Source organism: Mixophyes fleayi, chromosome 1 (genome assembly GCF_038048845.1).
Source record: "Mixophyes fleayi isolate aMixFle1 chromosome 1, aMixFle1.hap1, whole genome shotgun sequence".
NCBI classification, from domain to species: Eukaryota; Metazoa; Chordata; class Amphibia; order Anura; family Limnodynastidae; genus Mixophyes; species Mixophyes fleayi.
The window spans coordinates 12,238,372-12,261,991 of record NC_134402.1 but is presented as its reverse complement, the minus strand read 5'-3'; the positions used below and the strand labels follow the sequence as shown (position 1 = coordinate 12,261,991).

General features: G+C 46.2%; 1 protein-coding gene across 1 annotated transcript in view; it reads left to right on the top strand.

The window, feature by feature from the left end:
* EXOC6B (exocyst complex component 6B) overlaps positions 1-23,620 on the top strand; it is a 161,003-nt gene that overhangs the window by 85,686 nt on the left and 51,697 nt on the right. Inside the window, exons 18-20 of the mRNA XM_075189075.1 lie at positions 94-273; positions 12,943-13,084; positions 17,352-17,425. Of these exons, the coding sequence (XP_075045176.1) occupies positions 94-273; positions 12,943-13,084; positions 17,352-17,425 (396 nt within the window). The remainder of the gene's footprint in view (positions 1-93; positions 274-12,942; positions 13,085-17,351; positions 17,426-23,620) is intronic.

Here is a 23,620-nt window from a genome sequence, read left to right as displayed (position 1 = left end):
TGGCGTTTGTTTGGCCAACATTGAGGATACTCTGTTCAGCACTTCCACTAGCCATGTCTCTGCCACCCATTCACAAGGTGTCTATTTGTACAGGATGCCCGACAGGCCGCAGAAGAGGAAATCTACACCAATCTGAACCAAAAAATCGACCAGTTCTTGCAGCTGGCCGACTACGACTGGGTGGCCTCAGAGTCCAGCGAGTCTGCAAGCGACTACCTGGTGGACCTGGTTGCTTTCCTAAACAGCACCTTCGCCGTGTTCACCCACCTGCCTGTAAGTAACTCTGCACCGTATAACTGGAATGTGGAAAGACGTTCACAAACTTGCTGATTTTGTTGGCTAGTTTTTTCATTTAGGAGCAGGTTGGCCTGAAATTACTGTGTGCTTGGGCCCAAAACAAACCGAGCTATGTTCTGTTTTTGCTGCTCACAAAACCAGATGGTCGGCTGTGACCAGTACAATACATTACTGGTATGTGCTAAAGTTTCTACATTTTTATACCGTAACCTTGTAGACAATGGCTTAGGTCCTGAGCGTGTGAGCGTGTATGTGCTGATTAGACAGATAACGCTCTCCTACACGCACTGCGCTCTGAGGATTACACCAGTCTGTAGGAAGTGTCTGGTACTATCATTGACCGAGCCTCGATATCATTTACACATTTTGCATAGCGTTCACTAAAGGCAGAATCTGTGGTATCACTGAGTCCTGCCTTCTCGCCGTAGGATACAGGTGACGCACATTCCAGAATGCCGGTGAGTAGCGAGCGTGCAGTGTTTACACTACTAGACGGCTCAGCAGCTGGGGGCCCCCTGCATGACATGTGCAACCTAACACCAACTTATGTGCATGGAGCGTGTTAGTAATCCAGTCCTGTACTGGCGTGACGAAACCTCCGATATAACACAATTGTATAATATGCAGGAGATGGCCTGTTTGTGGGCTGCCACAGTTCATGAGAAAGTAGTGATGTCACGGCTTCCTTCCCGGAGACAGAAAGATTGGTATATATATCAGAGCGTTTCCCACCCATTACCAATACATGGTTACACGCTAGAGCTATATAGAGAATCCAGTAATGGTCGCTGGCCGCCTCTGTAACCCTGTTAGCAGTCTATTTTCTGGTACAGGGCTGTGCGTGACCGACATGTTGAACAGACATAGTATAAATAACGCCCGGCAGCAGTTAATGTATCTGTATGACCAGCGGGCAGGACCATGCTAACCTGCTGTAAATGTAGTCTTTAACAATATCCCATTTGTGTACCAGGAGATGTTGGTATTTACAGACCAGTGATTTATCACGTTACGTCCAGATTTCCAAATGGTGAATCTCCCAGGCCACAAATTGCTGCTCTCATGCGGAGATCAACCAATCATCACACTCTAACACAATCCCAGCATGCATTGTGTCGGCACCAGAATACATTCTTACACAGCTGTGTATTGTGTGTCCTAAGCGTGTGTAGTGTAATGTAACACATCAGTATGTGAGTGCAGATGATAACCTGACACACGTATGACTTCTCCATGTTGTGGGGGAATGGAAAGAAGGAGGCTGCAGTTTAATTGCTAAATGTGCATGTGTTTTTTTTTTTTTTGTTTGTTTAAAGAGAGAGGGGTTCAGTCATGTTATAAATTGTCTGGAAAGAAAGAGGAGGGGGCGGTAATTAAGTGCTTCTCATTACTTCTGAATTGTCATCAACAAATCAGAAGTAATGATCTTATAATCAGTAATGGTCCAGTGGAGGCTCTTACAGGGTATTAGTCATACAGGAAGCGATCATTAACCTATATCAAATAAATCATTGTTTTTACATTGGGCGGTTACATTGACATCCCTGGACTACTGTAGTGTTGTCTGCCATGCACGGCCTATCGTTCTCTGTGCAGTTATGGTGACCTCTTATCTTCAGTGAGTCTTATGATGTAGAACGGACTTAGCTGTTGTGAGACTCCCAATATGCCTGCCAGCCCCCATCCCACGCGGAGCCCCCATCCCACGCAGAGCCTCCAGTGTGGCCATGGCAGCCAATTACTGTACATAAGTCCCCAAGATTAATCGAATAACTTAAACCATTATTTGCAGCATCATCCTGCTGCAACCCACCACCTCTCCTTTATACTGTGGACAGTATTACACTAGTTCTCAGTACCTGCTTAGTAGTACAGCTGTGCAGGATACAGAGTCACATTAGGAGGTACGGACTCCCCCAGTGGCCATTGGTCAGTCCACGGTCGGCATCCGTTTTCTTTAATGGCTGATTTATAATGCTTTTTCTGTTCTTACACTTAAATATAAACACCAGATTTTGTTGTCCGATCTCTCTTACACGTAGACATCACCCATAGAGATCTCGGAGGTCAGTGATTTAATTACGTGCTGACAGGCCAGATGCCATGAATTGTAATTGGATAGTCTAGTAAACAGGACAAGGTGAAACGAATGCCTTTCTGACACATGCCGGAGTTTTTAATAGATGCGGCCTGCACCTCTCTTTGTGGGGGGGGTCTGACGTTGGGTTGTACGTCACAGCAGTTATTGTCTAAGAGATATATCTGCGTTGAACATGGATATTTGTAACATCTACAGGAAAAGAACACTTGTAAGCAATGATTAGTTTTAAAGCCCCTCGTTTGATAATTATGTTGATCATGCAGGGTTTAGAGAATGGTAAATTGGGGTCATTAACATCTATGTGGAGTCTAAACCTTTATGAGCTTTATCCAAACTTCCTGGAATGCTCATTATGTGAATGCACTGATTAGTTTACACTCAGATGCTCTGTAGACCCTGGGTCTAATAACACACGTCTGAGTAATAGTGCACACAGACATTAGATGTGTGAGACTGCTCTTCATGTTTATACCTAGAGGAATAGTTCTGTGTCCCAGTGTTTGATGTAATGTATAACTGACAGAGACATGGATGATTTACATAGCACTGGTTACAGCTCTCCTCTAATCTGTAATAGCAAACGTGTTCCATACAAGAATTTATTAGGGCAGGATCATTGGAATATTACTTTGTATTCAGTAGTTGCGTAAGGTTAATGTCTACATGAGATATCGTTCTGATTTAATCATTATTTATTTATATAGCGCCAACTTACCCTGCCCAACCGCTTCCTGTGTGCCCCCTCTATCCATCTTTCTTTTCCACCTCCCCTCCCGTATGTCTGTCCCGTCCCCGTCCCGTATATGTCTCTGTCCCCCTCCTCCCGTATATGTCTCTGTCCCCCTCCTCCCGTATATGTCTCTGTCCCCCTCCTCCCGTATATGTCTCTGTCCCCCTCCTCCCGTATATGTCTCTGTCCCCCTCCTCCCGTATATGTCTCTGTCCCCCTCCTCCCGTATATGTCTCTGTCCCCCCCTCGTTCCCCCCCCTGTCCCTGTCCCCGTCCCCCCCCCTCGTCCCCCCCTCCCGGTCCTCCCCTTCCCGTCCTCCCTGTCCTCCCCTTCCCGTCCTCCCTGTCCTCCCCTCCCCCCCTCCCTGTCCTCCCCTCCCCCCCTCCCTGTCCTCCCCCCCCTCCTCCCTGTCCTCCCCCTCCTCCCTGTCCTCCCCCTCCCCCCTCCTCCCTGTCCTCCCCCTCCCCTCCTCGTCCCTGTCCTCCCCCTCCCCTCCTCGTCCCTGTCCTCCCCCTCCCCTCCTCGTCCCTGTCCTCCCCCTCCCCTCCTCGTCCCTGTCCTCCCCCTCCCCTCCTCGTCCCTGTCCTCCCACCCCCCTCCTCGTCCCTGTCCTCCCCCCCCCTCGTCCCTGTCCTCCCCCCCCTCGTCCCTGTCCTCCCCCCCCCTCGTCCCTGTCCTCCCCCCCCCCCTCGTCCCTGTCCTCCCCCCCCCCCCCCCCTCGTCCCTGTCCTCCCCCCCCCCCCCCCTCGTCCCTGTCCTCCCCCCTCCCCTCGTCCCTGTCCTCCCCCCCTCCCCTCGTCCCTGTCCTCCCCCCCTCCCCTCGTCCCTGTCCTCCCCCCCCCCCCCTCGTCCCTGTCCTCCCCCCCCCCCCCTCGTCCCTGTCCTCCCCCCCCCCCCCCCTCGTCCCTGTCCTCCCCCCCCCCCCCCCCTCGTCCCTGTCCTCCCCCCCCCCCCCCCTCGTCCCTGTCAGACTTTACATTTTCTCCAGGGCTGCCCAGTCACTGCCTACAGCTGGCAGATTAATGACTGTTTATTCTGTCTGTCAGAGAGTTAGTGTTTTTTAATGACTTGTTTGATAGGATAGTCCTTCTGGAGAAAGCTCACATGTCTCATTATCTCTAATTGATGACATATTTCTCCTCTTCATCACAGGACGCTACCACTCTCCAGCTGAGAGAGAGGCTATAATCACTAATATCTCTGTCTGTAAAGGATTCCACTCCTTGGTACAGCAGATTCAGTCACTATTGTAGCTACTGCTTCCACAATGTCTAATTGTCTGCACCACAACATGTTCCTGTGCAGTAGTTTTCATGGCCCCAAATATATGTTGCATGATATATACACAGAGGTTATCTCTCTGCCAATACGTGGTTTGTGTGGCCCCTTGAAACAGTTCTGTAGATTGAAACCAACTTTTCTTTGTGTAGAAAAATATCTTTACCCATTAGCCGAGCTTTATGTTAGACTGAAGAATGTTTTGCAGCCGTGTCCTATGTGTTTGTACCCTGTTTATTTTTTTAAAGGATCATACTCTGAATACGTGCTACGTTTTGGGGTTTACATTAAAGGGGCTCTTCAGCCAGAAGATCATTTTGATCTGCAGAGGGTCACACTGGACATCACCAGAGAACCGTTCATGATCCCAAACTGCAATTAATGTACTAGGGTTGGGGGCTCAAGATTGAAGGAAACGTTCTTCCTCTGACTCCATGTAAATACTAGATCTGACAGCTCGCCCCAAGGAGAATGGCATGCAGTGTAATTCTGGTGACTCTTAGAGTGAAACGTGAGAGAAGATTGTCCTGTGTTTAGCAGGAATACTCAGTGCAGTTTTATGTTTGTCTGTTACACACGTGGGATTTCTCTTGATCTGTATTGGGAGCTCTGACAGAAGACAGCTGAGTTATAGGAGGACCAGTCACATCTCTTTCCTTTAGTTTAATCCTTCTATTGAATGTTGCCCTCTATATGGACACCAATCTTGGTGGTTTTTCTGGAAGAATGGAAAATAGTATGGCTGGGAAATCCTGATTTCTGGAATTGTGGAAAGGGTAAGCCGTGATCTGCGGACCTTGGTCATTGTCTGGTTACGACGATGCTTTGGACATATCACAATGGAGGTAATTTCTGGGATAGTCCTTCTGAGTGGAATCCCCACATCTGCACTTAGTAAAAGTTTCTTCAGGATTCTAATGAAACTATATTTTCTTTGTTTAACCTGACCAGACCAATCGCCTTTTCCTATCCAATTCTCTCATTGGTTTTGGCAAAACTATACATATCAGTTTATTATTGATGGCGAACACATTAAACAGCAGCAATCATTAGCGACAGTTCCCATGGGGATATTCTGTGGTAATATTAATACAGTTCTTATGTGTTGTAACTGTGTTTATTACACGTTTTTACCTCTTTCGTTTTGATAGATCGTCACCTCGTTCCTTACACACGATTATAACCATATGTTAATGACCAATAGTAATAAGTCTATGATCTTGGTGACTGTTACTCAACGGATGGTAAGAGATTATGCTGAGAGTCGTAGTCCGACGGCTGCAGTGGCTCGCAGCGGCCCTCGGTGTCCCGGAGCGGCTCGCAGCGGCCCTCGGTGTCCCGGAGCGGCTCGCAGCGGCCCTCGGTGTCCAGGAGCGGCTCGCAGCGGCCCTCGGTGTCCAGGAGCGGCTCGCAGCGGCCCTCGGTGTCCAGGAGCGGCTCGCAGCGGCCCTCGGTGTCCAGGAGCGGCTCGCAGCGGCCCTCGGTGTCCAGGAGCGGCTCGCAGCGGCCCTCGGTGTCCAGGAGCGGCTCGCAGCGGCCCTCGGTGTCCAGGAGCGGCTCGCAGCGGCCCTCGGTGTCCAGGAGCGGCTCGCAGCGGCCCTCGGTGTCCAGGAGCGGCCCGCAACGGCCCTCGGTGTCCAGCAGCGGCCCTCGGTGTCCAGCAGCGGCCCTCGGTGTCCAGCAGCGGCCCTCGGTGTCCAGCAGCGGCCCTCGGTGTCCAGCAGCGGCCCTCGGTGTCCAGCAGCGGCCCTCGGTGTCCAGCAGCGGCCCTCGGTGTCCAGGAGCGGCTCGCAGCGGCCCTCGGTGTCCAGGAGCGGCTCGCAGCGGCCCTCGGTGTCCAGGAGCGGCTCGCAGCGGCCCTCGGTGTCCAGGAGCGGCCCTCGGTGTTCAGGAGCGGCCCCTCGGTGTCCAGGAGCCGCCCTCGGTGTCCAGGAGGGGCTCGCAGCGGGCCTCGGTGTCCAGGAGGGGCTCGCAGCGGGCCTCGGTGTCCAGGAGGGGCTCGCAGCGGGCCTCGGTGCCCAGGAGGGGCTCGCAGCGGGCCTCGGTGCCCAGGAGGGGCTCGCAGCGGGCCTCGGTGCCCAGGAGGGGCTCGCAGCGGCCCTCGGTGCCCAGGAGCGGCTCCTTCCATCTGGTGAAAGCCGACATAAATGTCACATAACTGAAAATTAACAGCTTCTAATAATAAAAATACTCGTTACATTTCCAGGAATGTTTCATATTTGTAAAAGGTCAAGTACAAGAGAAATGCATCTGGTGATGGTATTAATTAAACCCTTGGCTGGTGTCCACGTGTCTGTGTGTGTCCTACTCCCAGAGATATGTGTGCATTACATGTCACACCAGGTCCCATGTCACCAGCAGCGGCCCCTTCTCCAAATCTGTCTCCAGGAAACTCACATTAAGTACTGAATGTATGGAAATCAATAGCCGTCGGTGGGGATTCACATATATCCATAACGTTTCTTGTGATCTGCCGTTACTGAGGGAAGAGTAAGCAAATCTCTATGTAAGATGACGTGTGTGATGACCTGTCTGCAGCTTGAGGGTATGCTAGAGCTCCAATAGTCGGTGAGAACAAGGCATTGCTATTGGCTTGCAGCAGATCACACAAAGTCTCATTAAAAGTATATTCTCTCCATCCCTAAACCAGTCTGGAATCTGTTCTAGTAACATTTACTTTTTTTTTTTTTTTTTTTCATTTGATGACTATAAATAGACAAATTAACCTTTGTTTTAATTTCCTACAATAATACTCTGTATCTATTTACATCCTAAGAAAAACATCCACGGGTTACTGACATCGCAGAGTTACATACTTGTTATGCTGTCTGGTTAATGTACAGAAAAGTAGGTGAAAGAAAAAAGTTATTCCAAGTACCTGGTTCAGGGGGGTACAACAGATTTTGGACTTCCTGGTTCCTCCATTCCCCTCCTCACATCATGTCACTGCCCCTGTCACATGCAGCCCTGTCCTCACTAACACATCACTCATCTCCTGCATCTCCTGATATACTCTGTGCTGCTGGGGACCCTGCTCCTTCCACTATATAACTCTCAGTCTGTGGCTTCCTGCTGTCTCCATTCCCCTCCTCACATCATGTCACTGCCCCTGTCACATGCAGCCCTGTCCTCACTAACACATCACTCATCTCCTGATATACTCTATGCTGCTGGGGGACCCTGCTCCTTCCACTATATAACTCTCAGTCTGTGGCTTCCTGCTGCCTCCATTCCCCTCCTCACATCATGTCACTGCCCCTGTCACATGCAGCCCTGTCCTCACTAACACATCACTCATCTCCTGATATACTCTGTGCTGCTGGAGGACCCTGCTCCTTCCACTATATAACTCTCCATCTGTGGCTTCCTGCTGCCTCCATTCCCCTCCTCACATCATGTCACTGCCCCTGTCACATGCAGCCCTATCCTCACTAACACATCACTCATCTCCTGATATACTCTGTGCTGCTGGGGGATCCTGCTCCTTCCACTATATAACTCTCAGTCTGTGGCTTCCTGCTGCCTCCATTCCCCTCCTCACATCATGTCACTGCACTGTCACATGCAGCCCTGTCCTCACTAACACATCACCCATCTCCTGATATACTCTGTGCTGCTGGGGGACCCTGCTCCTTCCACTATATAACTCTCAGTCTGTGGCTTCCTGCTGCCTCCATTCCCCTCCTCACATCATGTCACTGCCCTGTCACATGCAGCCCTGTCCTCACTAACACATCACTCATCTCCTGATATACTCTGTGCTGCTGGGGGACCCTGCTCCTTCCACTATATAACTCTGTCTGTGGCTTCCTGCTGCCTCCATTCCCCTCCTCATATCATGTCACTGCCCATGTCACATGTAGCCCTGCCCTCACTAACACATCACCTCAGAAGACAGGTCACTGCTTCCCACAAGAGCCACTTGCTCATCTCCTGAAATGATCTGTTGTGCAGTGACATATATGCAGCGGTCTGTGTCTTGGAAGGCAGGTCCGTAACAGCTGCACCCCCTGCTACAATGGTAGTTACACCTTTGCTGAATGCAGATAATGACTATAGACACAGAAATGTCTGTAGACCTACATTTGGCCTTGGGCCACTGGTTGGACAATTCTGATCTTGTCTTTTACCTGAACACGTCATCTCTCAGCCTGTAATGTCAAGTTGTCTGAGAGGCGCTGCCTGTTTCTGTGCCCAGCTGACGTGGATACGTTGCCCCCGCAGGACAATTCAATAACAAATGATTGGAGTGACTCTTATTTCAGCAAGTTGTGCAAGAAGAACCCCGTTTGTATTAAACTCTGTAAAATTTTTCACTCTTCCGAATAAATGTGTTGGTTTGGAAGTCTGGGACTTCACCCATTACTTGCAGTTCATTTCCAAGAGTATGAACTGAGTCCCCTGTTAGATCCCCTCTAATCACCGGAGTGATTACAATGTAGCAGACAGAACAGAGTACTGCATATAATGATACGTCTTCACAGGGAATTACAGAGGAATGTAAGAGAGAGGGGTAATGTAAAGGACACAGCCACTTCTCTTATGGAAGTATAGATGTAATGTACATGCAGCACACATGGATAGTCAGAGGGTCAGACCCAAAAGGGCTTTTCTCAGTGTCTGATCTTTTCTATTAAACCTATCCACCTACAGCCCCGCTAATGTCTGAGACAGTTTAGTGCTCAGTAAGAGCAAATGTTGTATAACTACATCTGCAGAGGACCATGTACATGGAAATTGTCCATGTTCTGTGCATATCCATCCACTACACCTCAGACATGATCATAATACAATTCTATTACACTGTATACAGACACAGGGCACTACACCCCCAACATGACCTGACCACTGGACATGATCATAATACAATTCTATTACACTCTATACAGACATAGGACACTACACCCCCAACATGACCTGACCACTGGACATGATCATAATACAATTCTATTACACTGTATACAGACATAGGACACTACACCCCCAACATGACCTGACCACTGGACATGATCATAATACAATTCTATTACACTGTATACAGACATAGGACACTACACCCCCAACATGACCTGACCACTGGACATGATCATAATACAATTCTATTACACTCTATACAGACATAGGACACTACACCCCCAACATGACCTGACCACTGGACATGATCATAATACAATTCTATTACACTGTATACAGACATAGGACACTACACCCCCAACATGACCTGACCACTGGACATGATCATAATACAATTCTATTACACTGTATACAGACATAGGACACTACACCCCCAACATGACCTGACCACTGGACATGATCATAATACAATTCTATTACACTCTATACAGACATAGGACACTACACCCACCAACATGACCTGACCACTGGACATGATCATAATACAATTCTATTACACTCTATACAGACATAGGACACTACACCCCCAACATGACCTGACCACTGGACATGATCATAATACAATTCTATTACACTGTATACAGACATAGGACACTACACCCCCAACATGACCTGACCACTGGACATGATCATAATACAATTCTATTACACTGTATACAGACATAGGACACTACACCCCCAACATGACCTGACCACTGGACATGATCATAATACAATTCTATTACACTGTATACAGACATAGGACACTACACCCCCAACATGACCTGACCACTGGACATGATCATAATACAATTCTATTACACTCTATACAGACATAGGACACTACACCCACCAACATGACCTGACCACTGGACATGATCATAATACAATTCTATTACACTCTATACAGACATAGGACACTACACCCCCAACATGACCTGACCACTGGACATGATCATAATACAATTCTATTACACTGTATACAGACATAGGACACTACACCCCCAACATGACCTGACCACTGGACATGATCATAATACAATTCTATTACACTCTATACAGACATAGGACACTACACCCCCAACATGACCTGACCACTGGACATGATCATAATACAATTCTATTACACTCTATACAGACATAGGACACTACACCCCCAACATGACCTGACCACTGGACATGATCATAATACAATTCTATTACACTCTATACAGACATAGGACACTACACCCCCAACATGACCTGACCACTGGACATGATCATAATACAATTCTATTACACTGTATACAGACATAGGACACTACACCCCCAACATGACCTGACCACTGGACATGATCATAATACAATTCTATTACACTGTATACAGACATAGGACACTACACCCCCAACATGACCTGACCACTGGACATGATCATAATACAATTCTATTACACTGTATACAGACATAGGACACTACACCCCCAACATGACCTGACCACTGGACATGATCATAATACAATTCTATTACACTCTATACAGACATAGGACACTACACCCACCAACATGACCTGACCACTGGACATGATCATAATACAATTCTATTACACTCTATACAGACATAGGACACTACACCCCCAACATGACCTGACCACTGGACATGATCATAATACAATTCTATTACACTGTATACAGACATAGGACACTACACCCCCAACATGACCTGACCACTGGACATGATCATAATACAATTCTATTACACTCTATACAGACATAGGACACTACACCCCCAACATGACCTGACCACTGGACATGATCATAATACAATTCTATTACACTCTATACAGACATAGGACACTACACCCCCAACATGACCTGACCACTGGACATGATCATAATACAATTCTATTACACTCTATACAGACATAGGACACTACACCCCCAACATGACCTGACCACTGGACATGATCATAATACAATTCTATTACACTGTATACAGACATAGGACACTACACCCCCAACATGACCTGACCACTGGACATGATCATAATACAATTCTATTACACTCTATACAGACATAGGACACTACACCCCCAACATGACCTGACCACTGGACATGACCATAATACAATTCTATTACACTGTATACAGACATAGGACACTACACCCCCAACATGACCTGACCACTGGACATGATCATAATACAATTCTATTACACTCTATACAGACATAGGACACTACACCACCAACATGACCTGACCACTGGACATGATCATAATACAATTCTATTACACTGTATACAGATATAGGACACTACACCCCCAACATGACCTGACCACTGGACATGATCATAATACAATTCTATTACACTCTATACAGACATATTACACTGCACCACCAACATGACCTGACCACTGGACATGATCATAATACAATTCTATTACACTGTATACAGACATAGGACACTACACCCCCAACATGACCTGATCACTGGACATGATCATAATACAATTCTATTACACTGTATACAGACATAGGACACTACACCTCCAACATGACCTGACCACTGGACATGATCATAGTACAATTCTATTACACTCTATACAGACATAGGACACTACACCCCAACATGACCTGACCACTGGACATGATCATAGTACAATTCTATTACACTCTATACAGACATAGGACACTACACCCCAACATGACCTGACCACTGGACATGATCATAATACAATTCTATTACACTGTATACAGACATAGGACACTACACCCCCAACATGACCTGACCACTGGACATGATCATAATACAATTCTATTACACTCTATACAGACATAGGACACTACACCTCCAACATGACCTGACCACTGGACATGATCATAGTACAATTCTATTACACTCTATACAGACATAGGACACTACACCCCAACATGACCTGACCACTGGACATGATCATAGTACAATTCTATTACACTGTATACAGACATAGGACACTACACCCCCAACATGACCTGACCACTGGACATGATCATAATACAATTCTATTACACTGTATACAGACATAGGACACTACACCCCCAACATGACCTGACCACTGGACATGATCATAATACAATTCTATTACACTGTATACAGACATAGGACACTACACCCCCAACAAGACCTGACCACTGGACATGATCATAATACAATTCTATTACACTGTATACAGACATAGGACACTACACCTCCAACATGACCTGACCACTGGACATGATCATCATACAATTCTATTACACTGTATACAGACATAGGACACTACACCCCCAACATGACCAAGTAAATTAAATGTACACAAATGTATTTTTATGTTATCTAATGTGTGGAGGTGCAGTTGGTATAATCTATATGTAAGGAGCAGCATGTCTGATATGCATGGGGATGGTTGCTGTGAAGATTGGAGGAGAGCGGATCAGAAGTGCTACTAACCTCCAGCTCTAATAGTCTCACATTAGACCCCGTTCACTGATGGTCTTGTCCCTGTTAGAATGCTGTAGCTGTGTGAGCAGCAGCACCCATATTCTGCAGTATGGAAGTACCGCTGTATGAGTGACAGTCACTCGCTGTCCTGGAGCACATTATAATGGGACCAGTGTAATAACATACATGGCTTTTCTGTCTTACAGGGCAAGGTTGCACAGACCGCCTGCATGTCTGCCTGCAAACACCTCTCTACATCCCTGACACAGCTACTACTGGAAGCTGAAGTCAAGCAGATCACCATGGGGGCCTTGCAGCAGTTCAACCTGGATGTCAAAGAGTGTGAAAGTAAGAGATTAGTTTCCTGTCCATCAAACTTCTAGATGTGCTATTAATGTGTTAGGTCCAAGTTGTGTATCTCACTGTATTGTGTACTTGTAATGTCCATTGTTCCTTCACAAGCAACACATTCATTATTATAGTGAGCACAGCTCTGTTTAACCGTAATTATAGGTTTGTGTAGCACCTGCATCTCTCCTAATGACCTATGACCTACAAAGTAATCCGGTATATAGAGGATATTATATCCCTGTCACCCTACCCTATGCTCCTCTCCTGGCTATGAGGTATCCCTTAATGGTTCCTTCCCACCACTACCATGTATATCTTCCCACCTGCCCAGTCTCTGGAGTACACCATACTTCATGGTTCTTTCCCACCACTACCATGTATATCTTCCCAGTCTCTGGTGTACACCATGTTTCATGGTTCTTTCCCACCACTACCATGTATATCTTCCCATCTGCCCAGTCTCTGCAGTACACCATACTTCATGGTTCCTTCCCACCACTACCATGTATATCTTCCCACCTGCCCAGTCTCTGGAGTACACCATACTTCATGGTTCTTTCCCACCACTACCATGTATATCTTCCCACCTGCCCAGTCTCTGGAGTACACCATACTTCATGGTTCTTTCCCACCACTACCATGTATATCTTCCCACCTGCCCAGTCTCTGGAGTACACCATACTTCATGGTTCTTTCCCACCACTACCATGTATATCTTCCCACCTGCCCAGTCTCTGGAGTACACCATACTTCATGGTTCTTTCCCACCACTACCATGTATATCTTCCCACCTGCCCAGTCTCTGGAGTACACCATACTTCATGGTTCTTTCCCACCACTACCATGTATATCTTCCCACCTGCCCAGTCTCTGGAGTACACCATACTTCATGGTTCCTTCCCACCACTACCATGTATATCTTCCCACCTGCCCAGTCTCTGGAGTACACCATACTTCATGGTTCTTTCCCACCACTACCATGTATATCTTCCCACCTGCCCAGTCTCTGGAGTACACCATACCTCATGGTTCCTTCCCACCACTACTATGTATATCTTCCCACCTGCCCAGTCTCTGGAGTACACCATACTTCATGGTTCCTTCCCACCACTACCATGTATATCTTCCCACCTGCCCAGTCTCTGGAGTACACCATACTTCATGGTTCTTTCCCACCACTACCATGTATATCTTCCCACCACTACCATGTATATCTTCCCACCTGCCCAGTCTCTGGAGTACACCATACTTCATGGTTCTTTCCGACCACTACCATGTATATCTTCCCATCTGCCCAGTCTCTGGAGTACACCATACTTCATGGTTCTTTCCGACCACTACCATGTATATCTTCCCACCTGCCCAGTCTCTGGAGTACACCATACCTCATGGTTCCTTCCCACATTGATGCTTCTATGCTTGTTGTTATGAATAGTAAATGAGACCAATTTATTTAGAAACTGTTTATTTCACTGTAGGTTAAGCACCAGCGTCCAGGTTCTGTATTCGTTAGCCCTGTGAGCTGACGCTTCACTGCGTCTGTCGTCAGTGTGTTGGAGAATGCCTTTCTGTCTTTTAAAAATATAGATCTTCAGTCTACTTGTAATAAATGCCACATAATATGTTTATACCAGATGTTCATGGAAGGACAACTTAATTCAAGAGATCCCCGCACTTATTGCTGGTATCCACCTCTTTGCTTGTGGACTCCTGCAGACTGTGTAGGACCCAGCTGTGGTGGCCTAGTCACACCACAGCCACATTCTGATAGGTGACTCCTGATTGGGCCACTGGTTCAATGGCCCCCAGACTTTTTTTTTATTTTTCTCTGTTCTCAATGTTTCATAATCAACTTTTATATTTTTATTTTTCTTCTGTTTTTTTTTTTTTTTTTTTTTTTTTTTTTTTTATAGCAGATCTAAACATATGGAAGTGGTGTGGCCAAAAAATGGCCACCTGCTGAGGTCTAAAGCGTTTACTTTATTTCTTTTTCTTCTCCTTATGTTAAAAGTAGTTCCATGTGACCGAACAAGCTTAAATACAAAACACATTTTAGTCACTCAATATTAACGGGAGTCTCAACAAATGAAAAATGTAACATTCCAACACAACAAAGCCATGCTTCCAGAATAAAACATCCGTGTGGATAGACGTGTATACACCCCTTATAGTGAACTCTTGGCCTGGAACTACACATGAGAGAACAGGTCTGCAGAAGTGCAGACCTAGCCCAGCGGTTATCGTTACATTATGAGATCCGCGTTGAGGCCGTGACGCTGGAGGGAAAGCGTCCGATCTGCTGCTGATCCCTAATTAGAGGTTGTGAAAGCATGAGTCCGGCTCAGACATGGCAGAGCAGGTGCTGTCATCCTGATCAGCAGGAGCCCTGACCTCTGCCGCCCAGCCAAGGCCTCCCTTGTCACCGTCCTCACTGGGATGAAGACAGACGACGGCCATCCATCAGTGTCAGGCCTGTAAGTGAGGAATGAATAGGAGCCGCAGATAAAACTCTGATTTCTTTTCCTGTGTGAAGCGGGAGGTTTTGTTGTCTGGCAGCTTCTGTCTTGTAATCTACTTGTTTAAAGATTTACAGACTGCAGCCCTTCTGGAGGGGGGGGGGGGGACTAAAGAGGATGTCCAACTCCTCTCTGATATTCAGCTGCATGTCCAGCTCTGCCAGCACAAATGTGTTTCTAGCTGTGGACTCCTGGGACATTATCATATCTACGTTTTATAATATATAACCGGTTTTATCTGTCCGTCCCCCACAACCATAAAAATCACATTTTTGGGGCAGTGTATGACGTGGTTTAGTACTACAACCAACTTCTCACCAGGGTAAAGAGTAAAAATATACAAGGCACGGAATGGTCCTCAATGGTCAACTAATTATATATCTATCTTATATAACTGTACATAAACATATATCGGTTTATTTAGTGAGTGGCTAACAAAATTCAATCAATCTGGAATGTGAACATTGGGGTTAGCGGTGGGTTTGTTTATGTGTTCAGGCTAAAGTCTTACTGCTCTGAGTATAGTGAATTATATAACCTTATGTCATGCAGTTAATCCAATGTAAAGGAATGCGCTTACATTCAGCAGTGGGAGTGCTAGCATTGCTATTCCTAAAAGGACTATTCCAGAGTGTGACTGGACTGAGAATACTCTCTATTTTTATTGTTTTGTTTTGATTACATTGATGATGAGATGAGGAGTAAGCGCACCCAGCTCTCTCATAAGATGGGTTTAGAGGACACAGTGAGCGTACCACCGGCCACTTACGTGCTCAGTGGACCTTACACTTGCTGTTCTGCCTCATCACTGTATCGGGAACAAATTGAAGCGATAGAGCGTGACGGAATCCAGGGACTGGCCTCTCGTATCAAACATGCCGGCTCCAATCACACAGCAGCACTAATTCTCACTATGTCGGAGACGCTAAGAAGCGCCCCATAATACCCATAAAACCGGCAAAGCGCGCGCCTGAGCCGCCTCGCCTGGCGGACGCCGTCTCAGCAAATTCTCATCCGGCGAATATTATGAGAATGCAGCACAATGTCAGGTCCCAAAGGACATCACACTATACAGCGCATAGACAGCGTCTTTCATCCCCGCTCGGGATAATATTACAGCAGAGACCATGTAATCATCTTAGAAAGACTCCCACTCGCTTTGTAGATGCTCCATAACAGATAATGGAAATATGCAGGAAGAGTACAATTAGCGATGCGTCAGACACTTATTTATTATTGATAAATACGCATGGGACGAGGTGACAGGCGTGAAATCGCAAAATTCCTTCTGCAATATACAAAGCTTTCCGAACTGAAAGAACTTTTCACAGCTGAAGATGTTATTGTGAAAAGATGGGAAGAAAAAGACTGGGGGGGGGGGAGAAAAAAAAAACTTTTATTTTGTTCTCTCCTTTATCCTCCACCCCTGACAATGCCACCCCCACCTCCAGCCATCTCCCTTTTGGTTTAGATGTTTGTCCATAGTGTGGAGCCCGGAGTGGCCCATGGGAATAGATTTCAGGTTGAGTCAGTACAGTTTCCTTGCTGTCAGGACGGTGGAATTAATGGTGTTTTGATGACACAAATTTTGAAGAGCAGACAAAGAGCGTGAAGGCAGAGGGACATAGCCCCTTAGAAGCCGATTCCTCCTCTCCCCCAGTCTCCCTTGTCCTTGCTGTCATCCGTCTGCCAATCTTCCTGTCCATGCTTATTTAAAGGCGCTTTTCATGGCTTGTTCTTTCCCACAGGGTTTGCCAGATCCGGACCAGTGCCTGGGTTCCAAGGGGACACACTGCAGTTGGCCTTCATCGACTTAAGACAAGTAAGCCTTTGTTGTTTTGTGTTTTGTTTCTCTTTTAAGATGTGTGACTAAGGGCCCATGAGGTCTTAAGGAGCGAGAGAAGACGGCGAAGAAGGAATTGGGAGAGGGGGGGGGGGTGTGATCCGAGGAGGGGGCGATATTAGACTCTAGGGATTAAACGCCAGAGACCTGCGTCTCTCTAGCCTTTCAGGACTGTCAGGTTGGTTCCCCGGACTGTGCAGTGATGGACGCGAGGGAAAGTGACGCTGTGGCGCGACCCCTTTCGTAAAAAAGAAGCCGACCCCTGGCTTGTGCAGCATGTATGTGACTTTTAGCAGGGCACTGGGTATCTGAGTAAACTGGTAAGGCTTTAACGCTAAACAACAGAGCGGCCCCTGTGTTCTCATAGCTGCCAAATTTACAGCAGAGAATTAGAAGAGACTTACTCCACCAGCAGATGCTGCAAAGTGAATGGAAAGGAGCAAATAACAGAGGGAATGTGAGACGGGGTAACCGTTCCGCTGAATGTCATCCAGTGCACTCGCTATGGCTCAGCGCGGCTTGTAAACCTATGTCATAGGTATGCTTCCATCGCCCCCATGCTGTGGTGCCTATTGTAAGCGCTGTGTGGCTCTGTGCCCTGGAGAAAAGTCATCTTTATTAAAAGTATCAAAAACAACTAGGAATTTGTTGTTATCCAACAGAATAGTGCAAACAAATAATAATTGTCACTAGCAGATGATTAATACTACACCTGGGTGAAACAAGTAGTTCATGTTTGACTGATTATTAAACATATATTTGCAAAGTATAATCATCAGCGTTTAATAATCAGCCAAGTGGTGCAAAATATTCAAACGTGGTGATGATCTATCTCCTCGTATCACAGTGACCAAATGTGAACTTACTTGATGAGATAGATATATAGATATAGAGAGATATATTGCATATATCTGGTACTTGTGACACAGAAATGGTAGCTCAGATGTGCTATGAATCACTTGCAGGTATTGATACTAAATAAAGACATTTATAATATAGTGATAAGTTATTGTCGGTGCATTATGTAATTATTAGTTTGTCGTACATTACTGTAACTAGATCATCTTCCTGTCAGTGCCGTTGTTATCTAGCCTGGATCGTCGCTAAGCGGGATCAGAGGACATGTCATTGATAAATAGTGCACTCCATCACAATGGAAAGTATGCCTTTTTTTCAGAGGACACAAAGATTTGCAACAGGGTAGACACACCAGGAGGGGTAAAACAAATGATCGATGACCTAGGTAGACTAGAGGAATGGTCAAGAATGTGGCTACTACAGTTTAATGCCAAAAATCATGTACTTGGTTCTCAGTAACCCAAAGGCTAAATATAGTATTACTGGCATAATAATGGAAACTACTGAGGAGGAAAGGGATCTAGTAGTCACTATCTCAGGTGAGCAATGTAACAAAGCAATGAGGAAGGCGAGTCAGATGCTTAGTTGTATAGGGAGAGGAATCAGTAGAAAGTAAGAAGTAATAATACCACTGTATAGGTCATTGGTACGACCTCATCTAGATACTGTGTTCAGTTCTGGAGGCCATATCTCCAGAAGGATATAAATACATTAGAGACCTACAAAGAAGGTCAACTACAATGGTGCATGGCCTACAGCACAAAACTTACCCGGAAAGACTCAAAGATTTTAATATGTATAGTTTGGAGCAGAGAAGGGAACAGGGGGACATGATAGAAACTTTCACATATAACAAGGGTTATAACAAGGTGCAGGAGGGAAACATTCTACAGATGAAGAGAAGTATTAGAACACGAGGACATGTACTGACACTGGGGGGAAGTAGGGTCAGAGGAAATATTACTTCACAGAAAGGGTAGTGGATAAGTGGAATAGCCTCCCATCAGAGGTGGTAGAGTATAATACAGTAGAGCAAGTTTAACATGTTTGGGATAGACATAAGGATATCATTTCAAAAGAACGAAGGATCCAATAAACTTACCATAAGTTAAAAAATGTTCAGACTAGATGGGCCAAGTGGTTCTTATCTGCCGCCAAATTCTATGTTTCTATCAGCCTCAGTAACATTGGCTAGATGGGAGACAGGAGTCTTCAGTATAGATCCGGACGGCAGAGGCTCAGATACAAACTGATGTCAACGTATATTGTGTCCTTGTTGCTTTTCTGGTGAGAATTGTGGATCCAGTGGGATAAACGTGTTCTCCGCAGAGAGAGAAAATCTGACTTTACCCCGACCCCCGTCCTCTGTATGTCAGCTGAGAGCCATCAAACCTCCTAATGATCTCATTTATTCTATTTGTTTTACTTCACTACTAATCTATAAACTACAATTACCAAGTGTTAACTGGACCGTAATAAACAAAATAATTCCACAAATGGCATTAAAATGTAATTTTCCAGGCAGGGTAAATATGGATGGTTAATAGACATCTTTACATAAACTCTTTTAATTCCTTGGTACAGAGGTTTACTTATTGTACTTAACTGACAAATTAAATTTACAGGGACAGTAGCCGTCCCCTAACAGTATCGCTGTTGTTTAAAATTGATTAAATGCAAAGTGCTGTTTTGTATTCTGGATGTAATTCTCAGTATCTGTTCTATTTGTGTATGACAGTATATCTCTGTATATGGCTGTATATCTCTGTATGTGGCAGTATATCTCTGTATATGGCTGTATATCTCTGTATATGGCTGTATATCTCTGTATGTGGCTGTATATCTCTGTATATGGCTGTATATCTCTGTATATGGCTGTATATCTCTGTATATGGCTGTATATCTCTGTATATGGCTGTATATCTCTGTATATGGCTGTATATCTCTGTATGTGGCTGTATATCTCTGTATATGGCTGTATATCTCTGTATATGGCTGTATATCTCTGTATGTGGCTGTATATCCCTGTATGTGGCTGTATATCTCTGTATGTGGCTGTATATCTCTGTATATGGCTGTATATCTCTGTATATGGCTGTATATCTCTGTATATGGCTGTATATCTCTGTATATGGCTGTATATCTCTGTATGTGGCTGTATATCTCTGTATATGGCTGTATATCTCTGTATGTGGCAGTATATCTCTGTATATGGCGCGGTGTGTCTCGCTATGGGGCGGTGTGTCTCGCTATGGGGCGGTGTGTCTCGCTATGGGGCGGTGTGTCTCGCTATGGGGCGGTGTGTCTCGCTATGGGGCGGTGTGTCTCGCTATGGGGCGGTGTGTCTCGCTATGGGGCGGTGTGTCTCGCTATGGGGCGGTGTGTCTCGCTATGGGGCGGTGTGTCTCTGTATGTGGCGGTGTGTCTCTGTATGTGGCGGTGTGTCTCTGTATGTGGCGGTGTGTCTCGCTATGGGGCGGTGTGTCTCGCTATGGGGCGGTGTGTCTCGCTATGGGGCGGTGTGTCTCGCTATGGGGCGGTGTGTCTCGCTATGGGGCGGTGTGTCTCGCTATGGGGCGGTGTGTCTCGCTATGGGGCGGTGTGTCTCGCTATGGGGCGGTGTGTCTCGCTATGGGGCGGTGTGTCTCTGTATGTGGCGGTGTGTCTCTGTATGGGGCGGTGTGTCTCGCTATGGGGCGGTGTGTCTCTGTATGGGGCGGTGTGTCTCGCTATGGGGCGGTGTGTCTCGCTATGGGGCGGTGTGTCTCGCTATGGGGCGGTGTGTCTCGCTATGGGGCGGTGTGTCTCGCTATGGGGCGGTGTGTCTCGCTATGGGGCGGTGTGTCTCGCTATGGGGCGGTGTGTCTCGCTATGGGGCGGTGTGTCTCGCTATGGGGCGGTGTGTCTCGCTATGGGGCGGTGTGTCTCGCTATGGGGCGGTGTGTCTCGCTATGGGGCGGTGTGTCTCGCTATGGGGCGGTGTGTCTCGCTATGGGGCGGTGTGTCTCGCTATGGGGCGGTGTGTCTCGCTATGGGGCGGTGTGTCTCGCTATGGGGCGGTGTGTCTCGCTATGGGGCGGTGTGTCTCGCTATGGGGCGGTGTATCTCTATCTCTGTATGTGGCAGTATATAGACCATGCCGGGAATGGAATCGCCTGCGATATTCATCTGAGCACGTCGCCAGACGTTATGGCAGGGAATCTCTGCTCATTTTTCCCCGTACCTCTGTGGAGTGCGGAGATTCCAGCCAGAATGTCGTCTTGTACCGGAGAGACATTGCGCTGAGTTACAGATCCCCCTATGTGTACCTGAAGAGCTAGCTAGTTGTTATAGTAAGACTAAAGTGATTATAGGGTGACTGTTACACTGATGGATTGTGCTAAAGGAAGAGGATGGAAGCTGTGTCGGTAATCACAGCCCAAGATGACACATTGTTGCCTCCGACAAAGTGATCACACTAAATTAAAGCACAAATCTGTTGAAATGAGATAAAGGAGATTGAACGCAGAACTGTCTAAATAGGTTTGTAAAAAGCAAACTGAAACATTGACCATGACGTGGAGATCTGGTGCACATCTAGTTCTGGAGAAAATGTGATCCTTGTCCAAGTGATCTCAAGAGACCAGCACTAGACAAAATAATCTCTTTATTTTAATAAAAGGGTTTTGTTTTTATTTTTTGAGGAACGGAATATCCTCTGCTCATTTACTACTCCAGATAGTTGTTAGAAGTCAGCTAAATTGCATTTTGGATTTAGGCCTAAGTTAGAGATTAGGTTCATTTTACAGTAGATGTTAAATTTAAACAGAACATGTTAGGATCACCTTTTACATTACAATGAGGGATCTCTTGTTTTCCTTGGGTACCAAAGGGCCATTTCAGGTCCTCAGCTACCTAAACACCTTTACCAGGTAAGAATAACTTGGATCTGATGGTTACTGCTGTTGGCATCATATGTGGCCTGTGATGTTCTGAATGATTTATTTGTCAGTACACACCCTGCCTCCACCAGCAACGGTCCGTAAAATATACCGTAAACAAAGACACTTTCATCAGGATTGATAGTAGAAAAGACCAGACGGTTTATAGAAGCTAAAAAGAATAAAATGTTCTTGACCCAAACAGTAAAAGTCTTTATGGAATTTACGTCACCCGGCCCAGATCACTAGAAGCCTCCTCAGGCTCTAGCTGCTTTATCTCCGGTAAACTCAAAGTATCGGGAGTCATCCCCAGTGGTTCTACGATCACTCCGGTCTGGATGTTATCTCTTAGAGGGTAGCTGGAGATTTGTGACTTGTGTGTAGTCCGCAAACTCCTCCTAGGCCGGATCTGATTTGCTGGTTTCATTGTTAAAAGGTTGCATTGAATCCCAATGTAAGAGACCTACTAAAGGGACATTAACCAAAAAATGTAAAATAATCTGGAGCAAACTAAGACGTTTCTGCGCCTTGTGTATAAGTCCCTGCAGTGAGTACTAGCTTGGTGCAACTTTTTGAAGTCTCGCATAACGATTTGTGAATGTGATCCCTTACCCAGCGTTTACTCAGCATGAGAATGGCCGGTTATAATTGTCTCCTCACTTATTGTCTGTCCCTTTCCATATAGTTAGTCTGAGAGACACTGGGGACCAGACAGCTCCAGTATGGTCGTATAGATAATGTATTATCTATAGCTAATAGGAAAACATGGACTGACCGCCCCAGGACACAGGTTCTGCCCAGTGTAGACACAGTTTTGCTGTCTGGTAAGGAGGTCAGATGGCTTCTGAGTAAAAATGCAACTTTGTTCTGTGTTAATTGTTTGTAATTTGCTGTGGTCTTAAAAGACGACTGAAGTCAGTGTGGAAACTATCTCTGAGGAAATCGCCTATATGGGGATGAAACGCGTCAGATGAACAGCAATTATTTTAACCATTCTTGTGGACTACAGTCTAGTGCCTATACCAGTGTATCTTTCTACCACCGTTCAACTTTATACTTTTGAAGAGTCCCGAGGAGTCCCGGAGGAGACGGGGACGCACTTCTATGACGTCGGTCACTAGCGTGACCACGCGCTGGTGTTTGGAGTTCATGTGGTGAGAACAAGAGCTATCCATAGAGCTCCGTATATTTTCTGCATCTAGAGGAGGAGGATCCATGTCGGTTACACAGTACATAGCACAGAATAAGGTACTGGTCCTATAATACATCGCCAGAATTGGTAAGAGACCTTTGTTACCTTTTGACATTTCGTATTGGATTTCATCAGTTATTCCGGAGTTGGACCTCCCAAACACATCACTTTATTCTCCATTTAAATTCCCTGATAGGGTTTGGA